Source organism: Spermophilus citellus, assembly GCF_964194105.1.
Source record: "Spermophilus citellus genome assembly, chromosome: 9".
Lineage (NCBI taxonomy): Eukaryota > Metazoa > Chordata > Mammalia > Rodentia > Sciuridae > Spermophilus > Spermophilus citellus.
The window spans coordinates 4,507,532-4,529,366 of NC_138191.1; the positions used below are offsets into that span (position 1 = coordinate 4,507,532).

Here is a 21,835-nt window from a genome sequence, read left to right on the forward strand (position 1 = left end):
ATTGTCCCAGACCTCCCCGTCCCCTTCTCCTTCTTCCTTCTCTCTGTCTACAAACAGCTCCTCAGATTTGCTTTGTTTAAAGAAGATCTTGAGTTCAGCAAACCCTTTTGGTGGGTTGACCAGCTCAGGTTGGGGACCCAGAGTGCTAGAACTATCTGGTGGGTGGTTTGCATCAAAACAGGCCAGTAAAGCAAGTCTCTGAGGAAGTGCAGGTGGGAGAAGTGGGTGAGGAATTCCCTGGGAGCAGGTCATCGGGCCACGCCAAGGGCCCGGGGCAGCTCGGGGGCCTTTATAAGGGTTCCAGGAGTGGCTGCCCTGGATCTGCATTCACCTACTCTCCAGGGTCTGCCTTGCTGCCTCTGGTAAGTGAGATTGCTCCTGTTCCCTGGGATTTGTGGGCTCTTTCCTTCTCCTTGAACTGCTTTGAGCCGCTAGGCCAAGCTCCTCTCCTGTTGTTGGGTAATCAAGGAAGTGACAAAGCTTCTTGACAATTACAGAAATGTGACAATAATTATTACTTAGGAAATCCAAATGGTCCTTTCACACCATTGCTAGATATGACATTTCCTGATCCGGGGTTTAACTCTTTAGCAAGAGAATCTTTCTCATGAAGAGGGAGGTACCTAGGGCTGCAACATTTTGTCACAGCTCTGAGTCCCCTCTGGACTTTTCTCATGCTCTGGTTTGCCTTTGGGACCTGCTGCAAGCTTCAAACTTTGCTTTTTTAGGTTTACAAAAGCAGTCATACTGGACACTGCATTTCATACTGCACATCCCCCACACCTCGCTATTCCAGTTGCCACCCCCCAACTTGATGGGACCTATACTTCCCATTTATAATCACCAATTTAAAAGATGCGGAGTTCTGCCTACAAAGAAAGCCAGAGATCCTCATTAGAACTAAGAAGGCCTCAGAGAATGTTCAACCTGTATTCTTCCTTAGGGCACAGAGGTTCAGGGAAAGCAGAGTGCCCACAGGTACCCATGGCCAGCGACTGGCCGGTTTGCATGGGAACCCAGGCCGGAGCCTGGTGGTTCAGTGCTCTTTCCTTTGAACCAGGCTGTCTCTTGTTAAAACACCCCCCTCGGATACTTTGCCTCTAGTGATATATTTGGCCCTCGTGGTCCCCAGTTCTCATGGAGGACTGGAACCTCCATGCGACAGCCATGTTCAGTGACTCCCCTTATCATTCCCAGGTGCGTTAGGGGCGGAGTGGGGTTTGGGACCCAGGCATCTGTGTCCCTGCTTAGCGCACCTTCACACTGCCCTTTGAGACAGAGACTGCTCTGCCTTCTTCCTCATCCCTCCCTCCCTTCCTGTCCACACTCACCATCTGCACTGTCCAAGGTGGCCAGTTGACACGCCCAACAGTGAAAATCTCGCTCCTTAAACTTTCAAAAGGCTTGGGCTTCCTTGGATCCTCAGTCCACCACCACACCTTATTTCCTGGTAAGACTGAAAGCAAATCACGTGCTCAGTTCAATCCGGAGTCCATGGGAGGGCCAAGGAAGATGGGAAATCTGAACAGCCCAGGAGAAGGAAGAGGGGAGAGGGGGAGGACCTAGTAGGTGGCGTGTCCATCAACCCACTGGTCACCTCGAAGCCATTAGTCATGGGTCACGTCCCTGCCTTTGAGAGGAAAGCACCCCTCTGAGAGTCAGGCAGGACCGATGGAGGGAGCCTGTCTCAGGCACCCCTCCGTGGGTTTCCTGCAGACTCACCTGTTCCTGGAGCCATGTCTTCGCAGCAGCAGCAGCAGCAGCAGCAGCAGCACCAGCAGCGCCCACCCCAGCAGGTCCAGCAGCAGCAGGTGAAGCAGCCCTGTCAGCCGCCGCCTGTCAAATGCCAAGAGACCTGTGCACCCCAAACCAAGGATCCGTGCGCTCCCCAGGCCAAGAAGCAATGCCCACCCAAGGGCACGAGCCAGCAGAAGAGTCCCTCATCCCAGCAAACTCCCAAGAGTAAACAGAAGTGAGGATGGTGGGGGCCACCACCTGCTGCCGTCCAGGCTACCGAGGGGGCTCGCCCCCGCCCTGCTCTTCATCCCTCCAGCTCCAGATCTCCCCTCCTCCTCCTACCTGGGGTCCGAGGAGCCACTGTCAGAAGGTCCTCCCGTTGCACCTCTCACCATGAGCCCCTCTTGGGCTCCAGGGCCTTTTCTGTATCCCACCCTGAGGATCTCCCAGGTGGGCTTGAGAAGGAGCTCTTCCTCTGCAGCCCCCAGCTTGGCCGTAACTGTGGCCCCTCCATCTCCCCAGGCAAGGACACTGTCTGGGCTTTTCCTGGAGCTCTACCCTGACAAAAGGGTCCCGTCAGAGCGGAGGCATAGCTTCCGCCTCAACACTGTCCCCAACGCCCCCTGTCTGCACTTGTTTACCTGCTAATAAATTGTGCTTCATGTGGTAGATTTGTCTGCCTCCTGGGATGACTGACCCTTCCCACTCTGGGGCCCAGAAGTAATATTTGGGGAACTGAGTGCGTGAGGAATGTTCCTGGGAGCTCAGAGCGTCGCCGTCTGGGCACACTTACTCTGCTAACGACAGTGGGGAGGTCAAATCCGACACGTCTCCAGTTACAGAAGAGTGTGAGCTCAGTTCTCCACTCGGCCCAGGCTGGTTTCCCAGAGCTATCCTGAGACAGTCCGTCTGAATCTCAGGCTCCTCTTTGAAAGTCAGAGTCATTTTCTTATTCAGGAAAATATCTCTCCAGAGTTTGTTCAAAGTATGCAGAGCTTGGTTTGGGCAGCTTGGCCTCACAGACGCCCTATTTTTGTAGTTGGGAGTCTGACCTTCCTAACTTTAGCATGAAGCTAGTTTTCCTGTATGAGAAAGCAGCAGCAAACCCCCAGGTGTAAGCAGAGACGAGCCTTTGAAGGAGAGAGCCCGGGGAGGGACAGCTAGACACACAGCCAGACTTCCCCTCTGGGCTCTATTCTTCTCTTGGGAGCTGCTTACTTCAATCTTAGTTGCCACCACTGGCAACACAGATAATAAATTACTTCCTCTTTAACAAACTGGCCTCAAACACAATTACTAACCACCTTCTCCATTTGCCCCTAAAAATCACTCTCCATGGCTGACATTCCTCACTAATAATTACTTCAAACTCAGGGGGTGTCAACGTTAAACAGGAACACCCAATTGTGCAAATCCAAGATTCACAGGCCGGGGATGTGATCCAGTGGTGGAGCCCTTCCTCGGCATACAGGAGGCCCTGAGTCAATCCCCAGCACCCAAGAACAAATAAGACTCAGAAATGCAGGTCTCTAACCCCAAGAAATCTTGGGCAGTCTTTCTGCATCCCAATCCCTACATCCTGAAATAGCTCCCCTCTGTCAAAGACTGGGGCCTCCTGTCCTCCCAGCCCCAACCAGGTCTACGACCCGTTGTTTTTAGAGCTATGTCTCCTAGGAAGGCCCTGGCAAGACCTCCCACAGACTTTTGTGCTCCAGAGCGCTCACAGAGTCACAACAGCTTCAGCTACTTGGACAGACTTGAATGGAAAAAAAAATAAAAATAAAAAAAGCTTCTGCATTGCCCGTGGCCCAGGTTATTCACTCAGTAGGGAGAGAAAGATACCAAGGCTTCCCCACCAATGGCCAGGGACAAAGTCCCATCTTTTTGGGAACCTGTGATTACCCATTCAAGAAATCTGCTCATGCGATTCCTCCATTCTAAGGTCCTCAAGACAACGCTGACTTATACCAAAATCCCACCTGTGCCTGTGGTGAGAGAGGTAGCACCTGGTTCCCTTGCACATAAAGTAAATATGGTCAGAACACAAAGGAATGCTTGTTTCAACTCCTTCATTGACCAAAATGAAAACCCAAGGACTCTCCTAGGTGCACATGGTAACAAGTATCTGTGGCCCCAGCTACTCAGAAACCTGAGGATCACTTGAGCCAAGGAGTTTGAGACCCTGCCTCAAAACAAATTCTCCCCCAATTTCTGTGTACTTTAAAGTATCAGAACTCTTGTATTACACCAAAATTCCCCTTAAGACCCAACCACACCACATCTACCTACACCAGATAATCCACTGTTCTCCAAGTGTATCATTCCGTTTTGATGCCATGATTTTTCATTCATGCCATTTCTTCTGTATAGAATACCAGTTCTCCACTTTTTTGTTTAAGGTATCATTTTAGCTATAAAATTTTGGTTCAAATATTTCTATGGAAACTCACTTAACATTTTAGGAAGAACTGATAAGCTTTCATGACACTTCATAGAAATTTTGTCAGTGTAATTAAGCAGATGATTATTTTTCACTATAATCATTTTATGTGTTTAATTCTCCTGTTACATTATAACCCTTTGAAGCATAAGGAATTTATGGATCTTACTGTCCCCAAATGCACAAAAATGCTTTTTAAAAGTACAGAAGAAAGAAGTGTTTCTGAGTAGAATAAGATAGCATTCTCGTGTACCTCTGCGCCAAAGCTGTAAGTTCTCTGCTCTTTCCTGGGGTCCTGAGGATCCAGAGATAAGCTGTGGACTACAGACAGAGCACAAGAGTGAAACTCTGGGTTTGCACTGTGGAGGACCCTTACTGCAAGATTCATTTTGGATCGACATTCCCGTGGCTTCAGCCCAAGATTCCCTGACCACAGAACTTTGGACCTCTGTTAAGGCATAACATCACGACAGGGAGCTCAGGGTAGAGCAGAGATGCTCCCCTCATGGTGGCCAGAGAGCAAAGAAAGATACAGACAGGAGCCAGGAACAAAATAAACCTGCAAAGGAATGCCCCTCCCCCCCCCGTGTCCTACTCCCTCTAACTAGACCCCACTCCTGTTTCCACTACCTCCCAACAGCAACTTGAACTGGAGACCAAACCTTTAGCTTATGTTCTTTGGGGGGACATTTAAGATCCAAACCATAACATTCTGCCCCCCAGCTCCCGAAAGTTATGCCTGTCTCACACTTAAAATGCATTAAGTCCGTCTCCAAGGTCACTATGTTGTCGTGTGAACTGATCAATATAATCCATAAGTCATAGACATAGGTTATAGATTATAGGAATAAGGTAAGAGAACATAGATAAGCAACAGTAAGACCTAAGTTCATACATAAGTTCATCAGGAGTAAGTCTAAGCAACAGAAATAAAATCATGTAACTGTAACACACGGGATTTAAGCCACAAGAAAAAGCTTTGGAGCAGTGAAAGGTGATAAGTCAGCATGCCAGTACAGTTACAGATCGATACAAGCTGATAAGTTAATATAGAGGTAGACAAGGTTAAGTCAGTAGAGTCGGGAACAGTAGTGTTAGCTTGATCATGTAGACACAAGGCTTGCAGATGTCAGTAGTAAAATGATGAATAAAGGAGAGAACTGTAAGCATCAAGTATGTTACTAGTACTGGGACCACGGGATGGAGCCACTTAGTTTATGAAAACAAAGTGTGGCCGTGGGGACTCCGTCTTAGCTGTTCTGGACTGCATCGAAGTTTTTCTCTTACTGCTTCTGTGAAGAGGGACCTGCAGGATCCATTTCTGAGAAACAGAAATGAAAGCTTGTCTTCTTTAAAAAAAAAAAAAACCACCTCCTTTCCTGTACTTTGTGCCCCACAGAATGTGCCCAACTCTAGGATATGGTGGCGGTCATGGTGAGCTACATCCTGGGTTTGGGAACATTTATGGGTTTACATGACTTTAAAATAGATTATTGCCCCCGCTCAGCTGAAACACAGGATTCAGTTGTCTAACATTTGCTTGGACCCAAGATGCTGTTAAGCCAACTGCTTTTTTTGCTTTTTTTTTTTTTTTTTTAGCTTCTATAACTTGCTAACTGGAAAATCCCGGTCCTGCTTAGATCCCACTAGTTACTGTTTTAACTTCTGTGACTGGCTTGCTTACATGACCCTAAACAAGTTGTGGTTTTCGTCCTTAAATTCCCAAGACACAGGCCAGGAAGCTGCTGTCCTCCCACAGAGCATCAGTCTGTACGGGTGGGTGACAGTCCCTGGCCAGGTAAATAGAGCTCTCTGTTGTTTGAATTCGGACTCAGAGTGTTTTCTGAGGCAGATCCCCATGACAACCAAAGTCATAACTGTTCAAGCATTGCTAAAAAGGCCAAGTCCAAGTTCTCCTCTGAGAGTTACAGCAATCTTTTTACCCTGTAAAAATAAAATAAATAAATAAAAAACAAATGACAACCTTCCAAAATATAATGGCACAGGGTAAACATTCCCATTAGAAAAGGGAAGAATGGAAAAATACAGCACCCCTTATGTTCAAAACACTAGAAAAACTAGGGAAACAGGGAAATATTAAGAAAGGATCAAACCAAAGCAAGACCAAAATCCAGCAAGGCAAACGTTAAATCCTGTAGCTCCACATCCAGCATCTGTGGTATAATGGGAGCCCTGAAGCCCCAGTGGCCTTGCTGGCCAGGTCACAGGGCCACTCTTTTGGGCTGGCTTTGCTCATTGCCTCTGCCTATCCTCAGCAGACGTTCTAGTTCCTAGTGTCTCCAACTTGCTGGGGTCTCCAGCTCACACCTCCATCCTTTGCCTCTCGGGGACTCCCATCCTGCCACCTGCTGCCTTGTCCCCCAGGACTTCCTTTGACATCGCGGTGGGAGCCTCCAGGACCCTATAATTCTTGCAATCTGTACCCCTGCAAAACCAGGACCATGCAGGTGGGATAGCAAGGTCCCCCAACAGCAGGAGCGGGAGGTGGGTCCACTTGGATGACAGCCGCAGCAGCTTCTAAGTTCCTGAGTGGCTCCCTCGTGGCCCTGGGCAAACAGGGCAGCCCAGAGCTCTCTCCTTAAAGCAAAGTCTCTCCAAGGGGTCTGCACTTTCTTCACCCCTGAGCCTGTGATGGGTGGCCTCTGGCCAATTCCTGAGGTGCCCTCAAGGCATCTTTGACCCATTGTCCCATTGAAAAGTCCTTGGCTTCTACGTAGCATTAATCTCTTCAGCAACCCCAACTTGACACAAACTTTTTTTCTGGCTGAACTACAAATTCTTTAACCCTTCCACTCTCTTTCTTACTCGAGATCCTCACTGTGAATCTGCCTAAAAGTTGACAGAAATACCCAGGCCAAGCCTGAATGCTGTGCTACCTTGAAATTTCCTTTGCTAGATAAATTAGTCCAGCACCTTCAAATTCAACTTCACACACAGTCTCAGGTCACAGTCAAAACTTACACAAGTTCTCTGTCAGAACGCTGCACAAACGACTGCTGGTCTAATCCCCAGCAGGGGCCTCATTCCCATCCAAACCTCATGAACACAGTTTTTGCTGTCTGCATTACTATCAGCAAACTGGTCTTCTGAGAGTCCATCAGAATTGTTCATTAAGCTCTGTGTACAATATTCTACGGCTCCTCCAGCCTGTGTCTCCAAAGCTTTCCAAACTCTCCCCACAAACCAGTTCCAAGAGCTTATGAAACTAGGATCAGATGTAGTCACAGCATGACCCCATAGTATGACCCCATTCCTGGTAGCAATTTTCTGTTAGCCAGTTTCTGTTACTGTAAAAAAAAAAATACCTGAGAAAGTCTTAGAGCAAGAAATATTTATTTGGCCTCATGGTTTCAGATGTTTCAGTCCAGGGTCATTTGGCGCCATCATATTGAACCTTTGGAAAGGCCAAAATGGGGAGTACAAGGTGGAGTGGAGATGCTCACCCTCATGGTTGCCTGGAAGGAGAGATGGAGATTTCAGGAAAAGAAGGAACCTGTCAGAGGCACGTCCTCCTGCCTGTGACCTGCTTCATCCACCCAGGCCCCACCTCCGCATGTTTCTGCCACCATCAGCTAGAGACCCAGCTTCTAGCACAAGGCCTTTGGGGAGCATTTCAGATCCAAACCCCAATAGCCGCCAGTGTTGGGAGAGAACTGACTGGAAATGGATGTGATGGGGTTTCCTGGGATTTTGGGAAAGTTCTCAATCTTGTGAATGGTACACATACGACACAGGAGCTGTTCGTAAGAGTTCTGAACTGTCTTGTTGGTTAAACCCCTATGTAAAAGTAGAGACCATTTTAAAAGTATCAAGTACCTTAAGTAAATTTAATACAATTTAAAATATTAAAGAGAAAAACTATAAGGTAACTAAAAAAGAGATGCACTATTTCCATGTCTTGGAAGACATTATGTTATGGAGATGTCCAATTATGCTTAAATTGATATAAGACATGCAATTTAGCATGGAACTCTGATCTACTCTACAGGTCAATATATTAGCTAAAATCAAAAAGACAAAACCACGTATTGGTAAGGACATGGGTAGTTTGGAACTTTCGGGAACTGCTGATGGCTGTGTAAATTGGACACAATTTCAAAACACTGTGTTTTTAAAGCTGAGCACATGCGTCCACATTCGAGTAATTTCATTACTATATTTCTATCATGTCTACACGATAGAAATGTATACACGTGATTGCTAAAATTTCCTGTGTGAAAATGTTTATTATAGCAGTATTTGTAACACCTCTGGTTGATAATATCCCAAATATTCATTAACAGAAGGACAGACAAATTAATTGTGATATATTCATACAATGAGATACCCAAGGACAATGACATGAGACAAACTACAACGTATAAAAGGGATGAGTCTTTCAAACATAATCCTAAAAGAAAGGAAGCAGGAATTAAAAGCACATATTGAATGACTCCATTGTACAAAAACAGAATGACTAGAAGATGCTCTTTACAGGGAGCTGGTTTAAGTTTTATCTTTATCTGGGATCTAGTTAAATGGATGTGGCCGCTTTTTGAAAATTAATAAGCTGTGTGCATGCACATTTTCCTGTATAATAATATATTTCTATTTTTCAAAAAATGATTATATAAAGTTAAAAAGTACCTAGGCAGCATTTCCATTCTCATGAACTTAAGTGATTTTTCTCACCATCCCTTCACTAATTTCCTACCCCATTTTATCTTCAATCCTGTCCCACCATGTATCAATATAATGAAAATCACTGTTTTCTAATGACAGTGTGTCTAAGCACTCCACCGGGGAGGGACATTTCATGACACTTTCTTCCACCATCAATTCTCACCATTTCATTGGCACAGAAAATCCTCCTCTCCAGCCCTGAAACACCACAGTGCCCCATCTGATCATCCCTTCCAAACCTGACTGTCTCAAATCCCCTGCCACCTCCTCTTTGGGCCAGGAGCCCTGCGGAGGGAGGGAGGCACGTGCACGGGAACTGTTCACTCATTCGTTTTGTGAAAGAAGTAAGGGCTCTGCAGTCAGATAATGTGGAACTGAACCCCAGCTTCTCATTTCCTAGCTGTGTGATTTCCCCTAGTCACTTAGACCCCAAGCCTAAGTTTTCTCCTACATGAAAAGCTATCAGGGTTTAGTGACAACCATTTGCTGCATTTTTGTGAGGACTGGTGATGGAATCCAGAAAGTTCTAGATCCGTATATGCGTACCAAGTGGTTGATGTTGTTGTCATTCACTGCTGGGGAAGGTAACTGCCAAAGTGTCAGTCAAGATGCTTCTCTGCAAGCCTACAGAAAGGGAGAAAATATTCACCACCTGCACCTCAGAGAGTTAATCTCCAGGATATATAAAGAACCAAAACACTGAACCCCAAAAATAATAATAATAATAATAACCCAATCAATAAATGAACAAAGGAACTGAACAGACACCTCACAGAAGAAAGATGAAACAATGTTCAACCTCACCAGCAATTATAGTAATACAAATTAAAACTACACTGAAATTTCATCCCACTCCATCAGAATGGCAATTATCAAGAACACAAGTAGTAATAAGTGTTGGTGAGGATGTGAGGGAAAAAGGTTCACTCATGAGTTGCTGGACTGTAAATTGGTGCGACCACTCTGCAAAGCAGTATGCAGATTCCTCAGAAAACTTGAAATTGAACCACCATTTGACCCAGTTATCCCACTCCTCGGTTTATACCCAGAGGACTTAGGGTCAGCATACTTCAGTGATGCAGCCACATCAATGTTGTTAGCAGCACAATTCACAATAGATGAGCTATGGAGCCAACCTAAGTGCCATTCAATAGATGATAGATAAAGAAAATGTGGTGTAGATACACCACGGAATATTAACCAGTCATGAAGAGGAAGGAGATTATGGCACTTGCCTGTAAATGGATGGAACTGGAGGCTATAGGCTAAGTGAAATAAGCCAGTTCCAAAAAAGCCAAAGGCCAGATCTTCTCTCTGATATGCAGATGCTGACTCACAATAGTGGGGGGCAGAGAGTGGAGGTTCAGTGGATTGGACAGGGAGGAATGGAAGGAAGGGTGGGGGACGGGAATGAGAAAGACAGTAGGATGAACTGGACATCACTTTCCTATGTTCCCATGTGAATACACGATCAGTGTAACTCCACATCATGTCCAACCACAAGAATGAGAGGTTATGCTCCATGTGTGTATGATTTGTCAAAATAAAATGTACTGTTGTGTATAACCAGAAAGAACAAATAAAAATGTATTTCAGCAAACAAAAAGTTTTCAGGTCCTGATTTTCAGGGCAACTCCAATTCCATACTATGTAATCCTAAATATTTAATAAAAGCCACGTGTTGTAATAAAAAAGAGCTACTCCTCTGGATAGAAGCTGGCCGTGTGAAAGTCCTTTTACCCTGGCCCAGGAGTCCATGATAATGTGTGATGGTTCTGTTTCCCAGCTGAGGAGGGCTCTGGGCTGGGAAACAGAAGGCTTGGATCCTGGTTCTGACTCTGCTAATGAACAGATCTGTGACCTTGGGCAAGTTCCTGAATCTCAGCCTTTTATCTAGAAAGTGAAAGGTTACGTTAGATACCTTCTTCCTGACTGAAAATCAGGTGGTTTCTTGAACTCTTTTTCCTTTTTGTGGATCCTGCTCCCTGCTCCACCCTCTTCACCCCACGGGGTGAAGTTGTTGACTTCCTCATCAGCCAAGTATAGGAGTGTGGGGCACCACAACGTCCAGAACGTGAGGAGATAAAGATATATAAAGAACTTACATATAAAGAGGAGATAAATAAGGAAAAATAAATAGGAAAGAATCTACAGAATGGGAGGAAATCTTCGCTAACTGCTTTTCTGACAGAGGATGGATATCTAGACTATATAAAGAACTAAAAAAAAAACACTAAGAAAACAATAAATAAATGGGCAAATGAATTAAACAGATGCGTTTCAAAAGAAGAAATAGAAAAGGTCAACAAATATATGAAAAAAAATGTTCAACATCACTAGCAAGTAGGAAAATGAAAATCAAAACTACACTAAGACTTCATCTCACACCAGTCAGCAGGGCAGTCATCAAGAATACAGGTAATAATGAATGCTGGCGAGGAAGTGGAGGAGAAGGAACACTTTTACACTGTTGGTGGGACTGTAAGTTAGTACAACTGCTATGGAAATCAGTGTGGAGTCTCCAGTGAAGTTAGCCAACCCCAAACGCCAAATGCCAAATGTCTTCTCTGGTATAAGGAGGCTGACTCATGGTGGGGGTGGGAGGGGGAGCAGGGGAGGAATAGATGAATTCTAGATAGGACAGAGGGGTGGGAGGGGAAGGGAGGGGGACATGTGGGTAGGAAAGATGGTGGAATGAGATGGACATCATTACCCTAATACATGTATGAAGACACAAATTGGTGTGAATATACTTTGTACAAAGCCAGAGATATGGAAAACTGTGCTCTATATGTGTAATATGAATTGTAATGCATTCTGCTGTCATATAAAACAAATTGGAATAAAAAAAAAAAACTTTAAAAACGAGTAGGCATGGAACCACTGTGTGACTGAGCTATACAGTTCCTGAGTATCGATCCTAAAGATCTAAAGGACTCTTACCCCAGTGATACAGACAGACCATTTTACAGCAGCACAATTCACAACAACCAAACTCTGGAACCAGCCTGGGGGCCCATCAATGGATGACTGCATAAACAAATGTGGTGTGTCTATATGAATGGAGTTTTTTTCTGTCATAAAGAAGAATGGAATCATGTCATTCACAGGAAGATGGATGGAACTAGAGGCCATTATGTTAAGTAAAATAAGTCAAACCCAGAAGGTCAAAGGTCTTGCATTTTTCCTCATAGGCAGAAGATGGAAAGGAAAAGAGCAAAGAAAGGTGTGGGGGGGATCTTGTGAAAATCAAAGGGAGATCAGCAGAGGAAAGGGCCCTCAGAGTGGGAGGTGGGAGGTAGGGTGTGGGTGCTGGGGGGTGAGAGGGCTGAGTTACATGGTTACACCATGTGCTCCTATGCATACTGACAACAAGTCCCACCATGGCGTACCACTGTAACGCACCGATAAAACAGTGTGAGAAAACAAATAAATGAGTGAAGGTCCAAGTCCACGAAGAATTTCCAACAGTGGTGACCAGAAGGTCTTCAAAGAAGCAGCAACTGTGCAAACGTTTAGGTGACTTTGAAAGGTAAAGATTCATTTTGAATTGCAGAGATAGGTCGGGAGTGGAGAAAGCTGTGAAGGGCTGAGGAGCTGAAGACCATCACGCATCAGCAGATCCAGGAAGAATTCTCTGACCCCCTCTACTTGCCTAAAAGGGGTGCATGCATTTCCCTTGGTGAGGTGACACAAATCCCTCCCCCTCCGGATCAGAGAGCGCAGGGCAAGCCTCGTTGCTGGGGCAGAGAACCTGCACTCAGATGAGTCGACAAACAATGCCTGCTAACATAGGCCCCTCTTCCACCAACTCCCACATGCCCTTCAGTTTCTCTTTACCTTCTTTTTCTTTGGTTTGCATCTCTCTCTCAGCAGATTTATTGACATACAGTCCATGTATCGTGTCATCCATTTAGAGTGCACCATCTAGTGGTTCCCAGTGCATTCATGGAGTAGGGTGGTCACCACTGCAGTTGGTTTTAGGGTTCATCACAGAGAAAAGAGACTTTAAAGCCATTGTCAGTCATTCCCTGTTTCTCTCCCCCACCCCAACTATCTCCCCGTCTCCCACAATTATTTTCTGTCTCTCTGAAATTGCTTATTCATGGCCACACTTTAAAAAAAAAAATCTCCTGTTTATTTGTGATTACCCCCTCTTCTCCTGCCTCTCTCCAACCACCGAGTCTCTGTATCTACCATTGTGCTCTCTGCCTCTGTGAGATCACTGTTTCCAGAGTCGCCTTGCCCTCCTGTGTCTGGCTTACTGCACTCAACATAATGGCCTCTAGTTTCATCCATGTTGCTGCAAATGTCAGAATTCCATTCCTTTTTATGACTAAATAGCATCCCTTTGGATTATAAATACCACATGTTCTTTATCCATTCGTTCATTGATGAATATTCAGGTTGAATCCCTATCTTAGCTATGGAGAATATTCTGAAATAAATATGAGAGTACAAATATCTCTTCAAAATACTTATTTTATTTCCTTTAGATACATATCCATTAGTGGCTTGCCTGAATCAGATGGTAGTTCTATATTTTTAGTTTAGTTTTTTTTTTCCAGGAAAATCCATACCACTTTTCCATAAAGGCTCTACTAGTTTATGTCTCCAACAACAGTGTGTTAGAGTTCTCTTTTCACTACATCCATCTTTTTTTTTAATAATAGCCATTCTGACCTGTAGGAGTTGATATTGCAGTTTTGGTTTACATTTTTTTTATATCAGTGATACTGAGCATTTTGAAGATGCCTGTGGCCAGTTATATGTCTTCTTTTGAAAGTAGAAGTCACTCAGATCTCTTATCCTGACCTGATTTTTAATTAGGTTATATGTTTTCCTACTATGGAATTTAGTTTATTATAAATTTTTCATATCAATCTTCTGTCAGGTGTACAGTTCGAAAATATCTTCTCCTAATGGAGAGATCTCCTATGTTCTTGGATCAGCAGAATTAAAATTTTCAAAATGGTTATACTACCAAAATCACTATACAGATTCAATGCAGTTCCCATCAAATTTCCAGCGACATTCTTCATAGAAATAGAAAAGGCAGTCATGAGATTCATTTGGCAAAATAGGAGACCCAGAACAGCCAAAGCAAACATTAACAAGAAAAGCAAAGCAGGAGACATCACAATATCAGACCTTAAATTATACCACGGAATGATAGTAACGAAAACAGCCTGGTACTGCCTCTGGAATAGGCATGGAGACCAATGGAACAGAATAGAAGCCTCAAGAGACAAACCACATCAATACGGTCCTCTCATGCTACGCAAAGGTGCCTTCAGCAAATGGTGCCGAGAAAACTGGGAATCCTTATGTAGCAGAAGGAAGGAAATTTAACCCCTATCTCTCACCTTGCATGAAACTCAACTCAAAGTGGATCGAAGACCGAGGAATAAGACCAGCCCCCCTGTGTCTGCTAGAAGAAAACCAAGGCCCACATTCCAGTATGTCAGCTCATAACTGGCTTCCTTAAAACTCCTAAAGTAGAAGAAGTAAAATAAAACATCAATAAATGGGATGGCATCAAACTAAGAAGCTTCTTTATAGTAAAAGAAGCAATCGAGAGTGTGCAGAGAGAGTCTTCAGAATGGGAGAAAACCTTTGCCACCTGCATCTCAGATAGGCATTAATCTCCAGGATACACAAAGAACTCAAAAAACTAGGTACCAAAAAAAGAAAGAATTACCTAATCAATAAATGGGCAAAGAAACTGAACAGCCACTTCTCAAATGAAGAAATACAAAGGGTCAACAAATATATGAAAAAATGTTCAACATCTCTAGCACTCAGAAAAATACAAATTAAAACTACATTGAAATTACATCTCACTCCAGTCAGAATGGTGATTATCAAGAATACAAATAACAATAAATGTTGGTGAGGATGGGGAAAAGGTCCACTCATACATCACCGGTGGGACTGCAACCACTCTGGAAGGCAGTATGGAGATTCCTCAGAAAACTTGGAATGGAACCACCATTTGACCCAGTTATCCCACTACATGGGATATATCCAAAGGATTTAAAGTTAGCATACTACAAACACACAGTCACACCAGTGTTTACAGCAGTGATTCACAAGAGCCAAGCTGTGGAGCCAAACTGGGTGCCCTTCAACAGGTGAATGGATAAAGAAAATGAGGTACATATACCAAATGGAGTATTACTCAGCCATAATAAATAATGAAAATATCGCATTTGCCGGTAAATGGATGAACCTGGAGACTATCATGCTAAGTGAAATAAGCCAATCCCAGAACTCAAAGGTTAGATGTTCTCTCTGATATGTGGATGGTAACCCACAAAAAGGGAAGGGGGATTAAAAAATGAATAGAAGAAAAATCAGCAGACTAGAAAAATGAGGATCAAGGGAAGGGAGGAGGGATAGGTTGAGGAAAGACAGTGGGATGGATGTGACCTAACACTCCTATGTACATATATGAATACGTCACAGTAAGTGTCGCCATCACGTACATCCACAAGACACTGATTAAAAAAAAATTAAAAGTAAATAGCAGAAAGATCAGTAGAGTAGAGGGAAGGGAACTGGGGTGGAGAACAGGAGGAGGAGGAGGAGGACTGGGGCTGAATTAGAAGAAAGCATATTCCACGCTTTTATAATTACACAAAAGTGAGTCCTGTTGTCATGTATTTCTAAACACCACCCATAAAAATTAAAATAATATTTTCTCCCCATCTGTAGGGTGTCTCTTCCTGTTTTGATTGTCTTTTCCTTTGCTGGGCAGAAGCTTTTTAGTTTCATGTTATTCCATTTATCCACTTTTGGTTTGGATGTCATGGAACATTCACTGTATTTTCTTCAGAGAGGGTCACAGTTTCAGGTCTTATATTCAAATCTTCCATCTCTTTTGAGGTGGTGTTCTGCGTGGTGAGAGAGAACGTTGTAATGATGCTCCCCGACAGGTGGACATCCAGTTTTCCCAACACCATTTATTAAAAAGGCTCTCCCTTCCCCAATGTGTACCCTGGGAATCTTCGTAAATATCAGTTGGCTACAATGTGTGGACCTATTTCTGGGCTCCCTAGTCTGTTCTGTGTGTCTGCTCTGGGTCTTGGTGTCTCTGTTTTTTAGGCTCCTGTACTTTCTGGTGTGTTCTGAGGTCAGGTAGTGTGACTCACTCAGGTTTGTTCTTCTTGCTTAAGATTGCTTTGGCTCTTTGGGGTCTTTTGTGATTTCGTACGAATTTTAGGATTCTCTTTTCTACTTCTTTTCAAGTCTAACCACGTCCCTGAGTATCCATTTCTTTTTCTGGGAGGCCCCTTTGCAGGTAATAAACACTCACATCGGTGTGAACCACATGCCTTTCTCCTGTTAATTGGTCTTCTGTCACTGAAGTTCACAGGCCCCCATCATTGAATCTAAAAGGGTAAGATTTTCCTTTTCAATAGCAGAAAACAATATGTAGTGAGTTGGAACTCCAAAGGTCAGAACTTAGCCCTGTCAGAAGCTCCTTGGAGTTAGGAAACATGGGCCTGTAACCCACCAGAAAGTCTCGTACCAAGCCCATGAGGAAGTCCAGGATGGTGACACAGGATCATCTCCTCCTCCAGGCTGCTGGCTCTAGAACCAGCCCTACCAAACCAACCTGAGCTTGTCCTTGATTCCCTGGGGCAAGAGTGAGGTATGAGGGTGTGTAGAAGTACTTAGCCTTCCAAGGATGGTACTTAATTGCTGAAATCTCCCAGTACCCGCAGGCCCAACACCCACGTGCATCAGAATCAGTTGCACCAACACCAACGTCTGCCTGGGCACCTTGGCACCCACCCGACCCTCCTTCCACCTGGAGTAGTTCTTAGGCCTGGGACTGTCCTGATGGATTCAGGTCCCACAAGTCGATATTTCTGTTAAGGTAGTAATTTTCATCCCTTCCTTCTTTCAGCTGGGGTCTTAAAAAATTAATCGATTAAATAAAACTGGAACTCAGACATAGACCAGACGGTGTTGATGGTAATCAAGGCAGAAAAGCCGTTGCGTTTAAAACCCGGTGTTTCCCAGCTTGTTTGATCATAAAACCATCTAGGGCACACTTTGGAAACACAGATCCTCAGCTCTTCTCCTTCGCTGTGATGGAGAGACTGTGGCAAGTTCCCGAGAGAGTTTTCTCCTTGGGTCAGTCGGGCAGACAGCCCTCGCTGATGAAGAGTGGACCCCAGAAGCTCAGAGGAGGCTGCCTAGAACCCCTCCAGACTGGACAAAGCTGAGGCTTCACACTTGACATCTGTCTGTCATTCGGCAAACGTGTCAACTGACTGACTGACTACTTCAAAAATGAAGAAAATGATGGAACTCTATAAGTCACTGGAGATAAGCTTCTAATCTAGATGTAGTTCAGGCTCTGATGAGAGGCACTTGATACCCATTATCTATCCACTGAGTTCTAATCACCATATAGTCGTTTCACATATGTAATATCATTTAATAACACCTCCGAGAGCAAATATTATCATTCCTAAGTTACAGGTAAGGTAAACTGAGATTCATAAAGGCCACAGGGTCACAGTGTTGGATTTGACCCTTGGCTCTACGTCCTATTTGCCCATAAACTTGGGCAAGTTATTGAGTCTCTGTTCCAACTCCCCCATCTATGGATGTATTTGTGACATTTGTGACCTGTTCCTGGCACTGCTAGTGTGACGGCCAGTGTCAAGCTAGTGCTCATCATCATTTATAAACTTTTGTAATATCATATGCAGCTAGTAAGGAGCTGAGTGTGGATTTGAAGTCAGGACTTTCTGTATTCAACCCTGTGTTGTCTACTAAGGCGACTGCGCTCTGGGGGAACTTGCTTTCAAAGGAAGCCCATGGATAAAGCTGGCTCAGGTGCACATACAAGAGAAGGGATCTGCAAACAGTGGAGACCGCCAATGGAGTTTTGGATTCTCCGCAGAAAATTTTAAGCCATATGCTTGTCCCCCTCCATACTCCAAGGGATAATGAGTGATCAAAAGAAGAGCACATCAGTCTGAACCGTCCCAGACTCCAGTACCCTGTGGAGTCTCTGTGTCAATCATCCATACCCAGAGAATCTCTCCCAAATTGACAGGTAGTTGATCAGTGCGGACGAGTGAGCATGTCCACCAGTGAGTGGCTTTTCTAACAGTATTCCTCTGGGTCATAAAATGCCCCACTAGTGTCGAGAAGCAGAATTTTGAGATAATATTTGAAATAGTTTTTCTTTTAAAGATGAGAATATTAAAATGCAGAAAAGTTAGGCACTTATTCAAGGTCATCTAACAAATAAGAGCAGAACAAGGTTTTGAACCAGCTGAGCTAAATTCTAATCCTAGGTCCTTTTCTTTTCTTCTCAAGCAAGAGAAGCCAGATTCAATTATTTTTCCTACCCTCTCAGGACTGTTAAGAAAAAGGGGAAGGAAAAGGAACAGAGTATATTCTTAGGGACATAGTGGAGTAGAGATCCGGCGTCGAGGTTGGGTCTGATGCAGAGCTTACCACCGTCCCTGCCCCCCACCTATTTCTTTCTTCCCTCCTCCTCTGCACCCATCTTAGCCAACTTGGCTCTTGCTGTCTTTGGGGCCAAAGTGCGTGGGAGGCTTCTAACACCTGGGATAGAATGTTTCTTCCTTCATTCCCTGTTCTTTCTTGAAGGGCTCTGTGGGACCTGTGTGTTAAGGACTCTTTTTAAAATATTTTTTTCCATGACTTGAATCAAGCGGCTGACACGGTGGTCTCCGTGGGTCCTCGACATGATCGGAAGGTGGGTCAAACTCTGCCAAGACTACATGCTTCCAGATGTTAATATGCTTTAAGTGTGCACATGAGCAAAACTAGGACCTCAATCCTGCAAGACCTTCTTTGCCAGATCTGGGTCTTGGGAATAATCTAAGCCAAGAAAAGCCTGACTACATTTAGGGCCATCAATCTGCCCTGCTGTGCAAATGGACCGGGGGCACCGCTCAGCGTCCGTGGGGGGTCCTAACCTGGGGGTGAAGGGGTGCGAGTTTGCAACATGGGCAGAGCAGCAGCTTCCTGTGCTATAAGCAGGGGTTCCTGGCTGAGGAATCTCAGGGGATGTACTTATCATCAGAAAAGATCCTGTTTCATGGGAGAATTTGTAAGGCCTGATTCAAAAGCGCATCTAGCCCTGGTGAGGAAGAAACAAAGACTCTTCTAAAAGGAGAGTCAAGCCACCAACAAATGGCTTCAGACAAATGAATGGAGAAAACAAGGTGGGGGATCAAGGGGACATTCCCGAGGCCAGAGCCAGCACATCCTCGAAGGGAAGGTAGCACAGGTGAGGCAGGCGGGCAAGTCCAGCAAGGGCTGATCCCCGAGGAGAGAGATTCCTTCAGATCCAGGGGGCGAGGGAGTACCCTGGCTCAGAGCTGGGTCCAGGTCTGCCTGGGGCCTGAGACAAGCTGGGTAGCAGGGGAGGACAGAGGAGCAGGAGACAGGTTCTTCTGGGGCTCGGAATCCTCCCAGCCACCAGCGTGGGTTCTGCCTAGAGCCCCTGCCGTCACAGACCCTGAAGACAGGACCTGGTGGGGAGAGGGACCACCTAGAGCTGGCTGAATTGAGGCCAGAGGCTCGGGGCTCAGGGGTGGCCCTTCACCAGCCTGAGAAAGGTAAGTTTTTAAACTGGCTGGAAACCAAGCCATGGATGGGGAAGGCAGTGGAAGCCTGGTCTGTCCTGGGCTCAGCCCTCGCTCCCCTCTCCAGCTTGTCCCTAAAGACCCATGACAAGGGAAGGTTTCTCTGACAAAGAACTTCTCCACAGTTCTTGAAGCCATCTCCAAGCCCCTCTACAAATAATGCCACGCACTGCCCATTCCTTCCTCATTCAGCCAGTAGTCCACAATGGCCAGGTCCACGTCAGGCACCAGTGAAGGAGCTTGTGGACCCATGGCTACTGGGACACAGTGGTAGACTGACGTGGACTCAGGAAAGTCCACAGGAAGTGACCCGGCCAGCAGATGCTCCACCAACAGTAGGTGTGTGTTTGGGGAGAGGAGGGGCGGGATGAAGAAGAGGAGCCATCCACATGCCGGGGTATTAAGGTAATTTAAATTTTCCAAGGGCCACAGCTGTTAACAGATTGTGTTTGGAATACGGCTCTAAATCAGTGACCTCAGTTTCCTGTTATGTTGATTGGAGAAAATTGTTGGTGCAAGAGCCCCCAGGGAACCCTTGTTTTATGTTCTCAGAAAAGAGGAGCCCCATGGCAGGGAGCATCTTCAGAATCTGACCAGGGAGGCAGGCGCACCTGAGCAGTGCCCAGAGGCATCCTCACGGTCTCACCCATCAGGGTACCAGGCCAAGTCACTAAGCCACCCTGAGACCTCCTCGGAGCGAAAGCAACTGAGTTCAAAAGACAGGTCGGCATTTTTAGCTTTGGTCTGCCTCTCTGGCCCACGGAGTGATGCTGGACTAAATAAGGCCCTTATTTCTACTGATGCTCATCGGCCTCTTCCTGTCTCTTACCAGTGCTTAGAAATACCTACGGGTAATTCCCAGAGCCGCTTCAAACATGAAGCAGCTTCATCCTTACTTAAGAGGTTGCATCTAGCAATGATAGGACTCACCCACAAGGCAGGGCTTTTTCCATCGTCTCCCATCTCTCCTCACGCGAAGCTGCTCCAGAACCGTGAGAGGACCCAGTGCCAAGCAGGGAAGTCTGAGCCTCCCCTCCTGCCGTTCATCATTTTCCTACCTGGGTTTAATTTCCCCCAGGGGAAATAGAAGGCTTTAAAACAAAGGGAAGGTGGGCTTTCTATGCAGGATTCTTTGTTCCCCTTTGGTGAGTTGGTTCACCTCTCACAGCCTCAAATCCCTAGTCATCCTCTGAGAGGTGTGGACAAAGGCTCTCGGAGATCCATTAAACCCCGTGGCTTGTGCTCTCACCCTGGGGAGTTCCCTGCCTACTGGTGAAAGTAGGCTTCACCCTCAGCTCCTCGAGCGACAGACAGGATGGGGATCGATTAGATCCTCCATGTGTTAATATGATCACGGGAACTGTTGGTTCGAGCAGGCACATCCCTGACCCTCAGGAGCCCCCAGGGGAACCGTCAGACAGGAGAGGCAAACATTGCAGCCAGGAGATCTCCAGTGCTGGGGCTCAGGCAGAAGTGGGCAGGCGGTGGGAGAGGACTTAACACTAAGCACCCCATGAATGAGCCTGGGTGGAGGCAGTTAGCAAAGGCTGTCAGGTGTTCCGGTAGGGGACAGAAGACAGTTGGGTTAAGAAGGAGGGAAGGGCCATGTCCCCCTGACTGGGTGGAGTGGAGAATAAAAGGTTATCCCAGAAGAGGGATTAGTCGTTGAAAATTAATGAAATGGGAGAAGGGTGAAGGTGTGGGTGCTGAAAGCCAAGCAGGTTTTCCCAGACCAGCAACCAACCAGGAGGGGTGGGGCTGGGGGGGACAGGCCAATAATTCTGGACGTGGATGGCTCAGCGAGTGAGGACAAAGATGCCAGAAATGGACAAGAAGACCTTGGACCTGCCCGGAGGGTGCGAGGAGTCTATGATCCATCGGTTCCTTATCTCTAGCACCCACCTAGGCCAGCCATCAATGCCCACCTGGACTCCTCCTCTCCCCGTCCCCTTCCCACCGGTTCAAGTTCGCCTAAGTATTCTATCCCACAAGGCGGGGAGAGCCACCGTCTCAGTGAGAAAGATAGCAGGTGGCAGGGCCCCTGGAGGACTCCGACCTCCTCCAGATCCGACTCTCATTCAACCTTCCAGAGGCCACCTGTGTCTGAGGGGGAGGGTGGCAGTGGGACCCGGATGACATCATCGTCAGACCTCCAGTGCCATTAAATCAGGTGGGCGTTTTCCTCATGAAAGCTGAGTCACAGGGTGACGAGGGGAGGGGAGTGAGTCATGTGTGACAGGTAAGGAATGCAAACAGGCCGCTGCGGCAATTCTGCTTCCCGGAGGAGAGCTGCCATCTTATAAAAGCCAGCTGGCTCTCGCCCTCACAT

At 45.9% G+C, this 21,835-nt stretch overlaps 2 protein-coding genes across 2 annotated transcripts in view; both read left to right on the forward strand.

Moving 5' to 3' along the window:
• Positions 1-21,835, forward strand: part of LOC308655677 (uncharacterized protein) — a gene marked incomplete at both ends in the record, with an annotated part of 357,743 nt that overhangs the window by 125,751 nt on the left and 210,157 nt on the right. The gene's annotated exons all lie outside the window — the stretch shown is intronic.
• On the forward strand, positions 1,737-1,976 carry SPRR4 (small proline rich protein 4; the record flags this gene model as incomplete). The annotated part of the gene is made up of 1 exon (XM_081305796.1): positions 1,737-1,976. The coding sequence occupies one exon, from the start codon at positions 1,737-1,739 to the stop codon at positions 1,974-1,976; it is 240 nt and encodes a 79-aa protein (XP_081161922.1).